This window comes from Silurus meridionalis, chromosome 21 (genome assembly GCF_014805685.1).
Source record: "Silurus meridionalis isolate SWU-2019-XX chromosome 21, ASM1480568v1, whole genome shotgun sequence".
NCBI classification, from domain to species: Eukaryota; Metazoa; Chordata; class Actinopteri; order Siluriformes; family Siluridae; genus Silurus; species Silurus meridionalis.
This window is the reverse complement of record NC_060904.1, coordinates 547,089-554,005: the sequence shown is the minus strand read 5'-3', so window position 1 is coordinate 554,005 and position 6,917 is coordinate 547,089. Positions and strand designations below refer to the sequence as shown.

Sequence of the window (6,917 nt, the reverse complement as noted above, 5' to 3'; positions counted from 1 at the left end):
TGGATGTGGTTCATTTTTCAATTTGTCTCTAAGTGCCGTGTGACTCTGTAAACAATAAACAAATAAAAATGTGGATGTAAAAAAGAAGGTTCTGTGAAGGAAGTAAATGTAGGATGTTTTGGAGACAAGGTGAGGGAGGTGAGATTGAGATGGTTTGGACATGTGCAGAAGAGGGACATGGGGTATATCAGTAGAAGAATGCTGAGGATGGAGACACCAGGAAGGAGGAAAAGAGGAAGACCAAGGAGGAGATTTATGGATGTGGTGAGAGAAGACATGCAGGTAGTTGGTGTGAAGGAGGCAGATGTAGAGGACAGGGGGGTATGGAGACGGATGATCCGCTCTGGCGCCCCCTAATGGGAGCAGCTGAAAGAAGTAGATTTGATTGGAAAAAGACTGCTGTAGTGTGCTGTTTTATTGTGAATTTAATTTTATTCCAATGTTCTATTGTAATCTTGACCTTTTAAGTTTGACTTTTTTTTTTTTTTATTCTATGGAACAGTGAATGTTGGTCATTAAAAAAACATTTCCCTGTGTGTCCTACTGTGCCCCGTCCCAGCCATGCTGATGTTCAGTATATTCACTGATTTTATGCAGATAAATCAGAGCTCCAGCATTTTGTTGGCATAAACTACATGCTGTAATTTTCTCACTCTGCATATGACTGAGACACATGACACATAAAAGGGCTGGAATAAAAATGTTAGGGCTGGGCAACAATTAAAATGATTTATCGTGATTAATCACATGATTTCCCTGTGATTAATCACATTGTTATATGCAAAATCCAATGATGAATTTAAATGTAGTGTAAAGCGCACTTTTATTTACATGTTCTGTTAAATGAAAGAAAGTGCAATAACGTGTAGTGCAAAGACTTTTAACAACAGTGTTTCCTTTACACAGTAAAGATCTTCTGTGTGATGTCCAGCCTGCATGTGCGGACCAGCACTCTGGACTGATGGACACGACTCTGGACTGATGGTGGGCTCTGTTCTGTATCGACGCACACGTTTCTCAACACGTTTCTCAACACGTTTCTCAACTGTTTCTCAAAACGTTTCTCAACTTTCTTCCTCCTGTTCAGATTCAGACTCTGATGAAGAAGCCAACCGTTTTTTTGTTTTTTTTTGTGGCTCTGATGTTTTTTCTTCCACTGGTTTCTCTGCAACAAACCGGCCTTTGGGAAGGAGTTTAAAATGAAAACGTCCATGAAAAAGTTTGGTTCCTTTCTCCATGTTTTTTTTATCCTCCAGTTCTTTTCTTTTCTGGTTCCTGTGGGTGCTGCAGCAGTCTTACGGTTATTGAGATGCGTGATGATGTTCATCTCGAGCCAGTACGGATCAAGATGCCACCCAGGGTTTGTCTGTATGTGTATTCAGAGCGAGTGAGCAAAAGACTTTTTTTTTAAATAATTAAAAATAAATCATTAAAAAACGACGTTAATGCGCAATAAAATAATTGTCTGCGTTAATTTATTATTGAGTTGACGTGATAATAACACGTGAACTTGCCCAGCCCCAACAATGTTAAAAATAAAATACAATTCTGAGCATCTCATCTCTCATCGCAGTGAGATAACTGAGGAGCAGATAACTGCAGGAGGAATGAGGAAATAAATCTTTTATCATTTTATCTGATTTCAAGCTCAAGTGTATTGGTGTAGAAATGCAAACAAATGCCATCTATTGCATGCATGTGAGAAGGTTATGGAAGAGTAGTTACACCTTTTTAACAATAACTTTACACACACCTACAGCCACACACACACTCTCTCTCTCTCTCTCTCTCTCTCTCTCTCTCTCTCTCTCTCTCTCTCTCTCTCTCTCTCTCTCTGTCTGCTCGGTTAACCGGTTTAGAGAAGAAAGAGAAAAGAAAAGGAAAGACTTTATACAACATCATGGCTGTGATTAACATTTCATTTAGAACCTTTCTGTTCCTCCTCATCCTTGGTGCCTTCATCATGGACACAGAGACAGGTGAGTTCCATAATCACTATTATATAATATAATATATACATATATAACAACAGTGTGCGTGTGTTTGTGTGTGTGTGTGTGTGTGTGTGTGTGTGTGTGTGTGTGTGTGTGTGTGTGTGTGTGTGTGTTGGCTGGCATTTAGACATTTTATTTCCTTGAATGAAGCGAAATCATTTCAGCCAAAGTTTTAACTCTACAAATGGCAACCAAAAATCTTGCTCATGTACGATTCCTCACTTAGATCGAACCTGTGCACGTGTGTGTGTGTGTGTGTGTGTGTGTGTGTGTGTGTGTGTGTGTGTGTGTGTGTGTGTGTGTGTGTGTGTGTGTGTGTGTGTGTGTGTGCAAAAAGTGCACACGTATGTACTTAAGTAAAAATTAGTCTTAAATGAACCTCACGTCATGTTAGTATTAGGGCTGTCAATCAACTCAAATATTTGATGGTGATTAATCAGATGATTGTCCAGAGTAAACTCGAGATTAATCACAACTTAATCTGTTCAAAATGCACCTTAAATTAACACTCTCTGATTGTTTAATACTTTAATCAACATGGACATGGACAAATATTGATGCTTTATGCCAGTGGTGTCAAACTGAACTGCACATGGGCCAAAACTCAAAACACACTTCAGGTCACGGGCCGAACAGAAGAAACATTTATTAAACACACTAAAACCATGTTTTTTTTTAACATAAATATGGATAAAAACAGACAGGAATATTATTCCAGAATAAATAAACTTAAACTTTAAATATTTTGCTCTCCATAAAAATATCTCCTGTCCAAATTATACACGTTAGAAATATGAACATGCTGCGAAAAAATCCTGAACAAATCAATACAAAGTGTGCTTTTAAGTTCATGTTAAAATAACAACAAATCAAAACAGTCAGATTTCTTTGCTCTTATTCCATTTTATAAAAATAATCTTAAACTTTAAATAACTTTAATATTTTTCTCTCTATAAAAATATCTCCTGTGGAACACCAGACGTGTCACAGCTTCATCATGCAGCTCTTCAGAAACTCTCCATCAGTAAATATCCTGCTGATGAGACTCTGATTTCTCCTCTGTTTTCACACCAGCTTCACTTTGTGATTTTGCTCTGGTGAAAAACATCTGCTGAAATGTCAGATTCTTCTTTAACTCTTCTCCTTTCTGTATCTTCTGCTCTGCATTCAGGTTCTTCAGCTTCTCCTGATGTTTTGCCTCGTAGTTCAGTCTCAGATTCAATTCCTTAATTACAGTCACATTCACACTAATAACACACACACACACACACACACACACACACACACACACACACACACACACACACACACACGTGTTTACCGCCAGTGTCAGTAAACATCTACTCAGTGTCAACTTTTCTCTTCACCACTGTGAGGCGCTGTTTCACAATAACTGTACAATAGAGTTAAATACATCAACAGAAGCTCCACTTGATTGATGCTGGAATGTTCTCAAGTAGTCTAGTGTTTGGTAAGGCAGCTGAAGCGATGCATTATGGGATCTGTAGTTTGTGTTATCAGCGCTTCATATCGCCAGGACATTAATAACAATAATAATAGATTTTTATAAAATCATCTCACAGGCCAGATATAATTGTACATCAGGCCAGATGTTTTTGAAAAGTCGACTTTTCTATACGTATATTTATTATGTGTGTGAGATTCAGGGTGCTTTATTTGTGTCTGTGAAGAGAGATGACAGAGACGGCAGAGAGTGACCCCTGTTTTAATTTCATTAAAAAAATGTAAAAACACATTATTTTATTAAAGTGACATAATGTCTAAAAGAATTCACTAAGGTTTGCGGATTTTGGGAACTGCAGGAGGTCTTAGATCGTAACCCCCAGGAGTTCCGCTGACCACTGTATACAAATAACAGTAGCCCCTTTACAGATTCTAATGATGTTTTGCTCTTATCTGTACAGTCAATAAAGACACAAACAAAAGTCTGTTTCAGCGTAATCAGGAAAAATGCCACAAAGCAGCAACAGTTAATTGTCGGATTTGTTCGTCATGCCGAGTTTTGGTGCTGATTTGAGACTTGGCGCATCAGTAAAACAAATATTTACTGATTTAAAATTATTTTCCGGTGGAGTTTATTTATTTATTTAATATATTTAAATAAAGAAAGGACGTCATTAATGAATGCGTGTTGCGCTGAAGGTTTTAATTTCGCCTCTTTTATATTTTTGATGAAATGTTCTAACAGAAATGCACGCTGCAAAAATCACGCGTTAATAAAACCAGTGCTGTTAAACTGAATTTGCATTTTGACAGCCTTAATTAATATATTAATACGAATACGAATAAAACATTTAGTTTTCTGATGAATGTCTCCAGGCTGAAGATCCACCATATAGAACTGTTAGTGTTAAGATGGATCTCACACTGGTTCATCACATTCCTATGTTATCTGTTCAGTGTCTATAGGATCTTTACGATGTGAGTATGTGAGGTATACAGAAAGTCTTTATCTGGACTCACACATCTCTGGTTATTATGTCTTCTTTCCCAACCAGGAACAGTTTAAGCTCAGGTTTTTTCCAGTGTGTATATACTCATCTGGTTTCTGCATTAGACTGAAGAAGAACATTTGCTCCATGCTGTGTGATTCTTCCCTGATCAGAAAAGGCACCACAGGCATCGGAGATCACATGGAAAACCTCTCCAAGAATTCAGTTTCGTTTGGGCATGATAAAAATCTAACAAGAACACAAGCAGAGAAAAGATGATGATGATCAGGAATGTCTCTGTTCTCAGTCATGTTCTCATCACTGACTCCCTCTGTCTCATCCACGTTAACCCCAGACTTCTTACTGCCTCCTGCCTGCTCAGTGTGAGCTTCAGAAACTAGTCTATGGTGTGTGTGTGAGAGAGAGGAGATGATCCACCAGTGGATTTAAAAAGCTGCACAATGAGAAGACACATGTTGATGAGCTGAAAACGGTGCAGTGAGAAGAGAAATATTGATGATGTCACCAAGTAACGAGTCTGTTTTAAAAATGTAGGAAGTAGAAAGTACAGATATTTGTGAAGAATGTAATAAATGTGTGTGTATTATTTGGATGTCCTGCGGTTTTGCTGATAAGAGCAATCATGGTGGGTGATCAAGGGAACGAAATAAGGAATGTGATGTAAATGTGTGTGTGTGTGTGTGTGTGTGTGTGTGTGTGTGTGTGTGTGTGTGTGTGTAAACCCTGCACAGCACGCTGCTGCATGTCCTACACACGGAGACCGGTCCGCTGCGGACGATTAACCGATTACTACATCCAGGAACTAACCGGAACCTGCGACATCAGAGCTGTGGTGTGAGTCCGTGTGCACTGATCCTCTTCTCTACACCATTCATATGTTCAGCTCTAGATTAGATGAGAATATGTTCCTCCAAAGGTTCTTCTGGTTCCTTCATAAATGAATGCAACATTTAGTTTTGCAGAGAAATTGTTCAGCAACTGAAGGTGTTCATTCAGGTGAAAGTGAAGTTAAGTGAGTTAATTAGGGTGAATTGTAATGAGGTGAAATTCAGGGCCGTGCACAGGGGGGCGAGAAGGTGGCTGGAGGTGGACCTCTCACCAACCCAATCAGATCTATAAACATCACCATATTGGCTGATTTTGAAAACAAAAAATACAAAAAACAATTCCTTCACAAAAAGAAGACAGAGAGAGAAAGAGTGGAGGGAGGCTGCGAAACGCAGTTCAACATTGCAAACAGGTAAAAACATTATATAGAAAATTTAGCAGTTTGTCACACTGGAATTCTTGAAATGAAGTATATTTATTATAATAACGTCAGTGTTCCGTCTTCTCTTTTAATTGAATATTTGTAACGACTGGATCATTTGTATTAATAACTCCCATTTAGTAGCTTTTTTTTTGGTTTGGGCCACTGACCCTGAAAATATCTGTGCTGCTGAAATTATTAGAATTAAATTAAATGTTGATTTAAAGTGATGTTCTTGTGGTTTCTGCAGATTTCAGACCAAAGACAAGAGAAACATCTGCGCTGATCCCAGGATGGAGTGGACCCAGGAGAGGATCATGTGTCTCTGGTATACAATGCCTTTGTTTTTCTTAGAAACAATTTAGACTTTTTGATTGAATTCACCGTTTCCACAGAATCATCAAAGCTCCTCTTTATTTCCAGGGAAAAGGCTTTAATGAAGGAATGAAAGACGGCTGAACTGATGACACCATATTATTACATATTTACATTTGTATCATATTTACACCAGGTCACGACAAATCATTCTGAATAATGTTTCAAAGAAATGTTTCAACTGGAATATCAATCTACAGGAGATACCGGAGCTTCACATGTGGATTCATGCACAAGATATAAAGAAGAAAGATGGCGTTTTCTTTACACTTTATTTTTTTGTCTGTGAGGTTTAAATAATACCAGCATAAATTTTACACCGACGAACACAAATACAAATCATTCACTTAACAAAAGCAACGAATAAAAGGTCAATGCAGCACACTGACTAAAGATTATAATCATCAAAACAGAATTACAATCTTTTATTTATTTATTTATTTATATTACTTTTGGTTTTGTTTAAACCTGTCAGTTTCTACAGATTTGTTTTGTAGCATCGGACCAAAATATGAGTTTATTCATCTAAAAATTATCCATAATCCATAATAATCCACAAGATTGTTCAGCACTTGTGTACAGCGAGGATTAGTGAAGCATGAAAACAGACCAAGATCAGCTGTCCTTTGATTTTATCAGCTTACACACACACACACACACACACACACACACACACACACACACACACACACACACACACACACTGATGCTTTGATCAAATTCTGTCGCAGAATTTCATGCCCCACATTCCCCCAGTGATATATCTGATGATCTATATATCTATATATGATATGACGAATAATGACAAATTCCTCAAATTCAACT

General features: G+C 37.8%; 1 protein-coding gene across 1 annotated transcript in view; it reads left to right on the top strand.

Annotated features, from left to right (window-relative positions):
- The first annotated feature begins 1,818 nt into the window (after positions 1 to 1,818).
- Positions 1,819 to 6,917, top strand: part of LOC124375263 (C-C motif chemokine 4-like) — a 5,840-nt gene continuing 741 nt past the window's right edge. Inside the window, exons 1-4 of the mRNA XM_046833387.1 lie at positions 1,819 to 1,979; positions 5,200 to 5,302; positions 5,968 to 6,045; positions 6,141 to 6,917. The exon at positions 6,141 to 6,917 is cut by the window's right edge and continues 741 nt beyond it. Coding sequence (XP_046689343.1) covers positions 1,901 to 1,979; positions 5,200 to 5,302; positions 5,968 to 6,045; positions 6,141 to 6,165 — 285 coding nt within the window. The 5' untranslated portion in view covers positions 1,819 to 1,900 and the 3' untranslated portion in view covers positions 6,166 to 6,917. The remainder of the gene's footprint in view (positions 1,980 to 5,199; positions 5,303 to 5,967; positions 6,046 to 6,140) is intronic.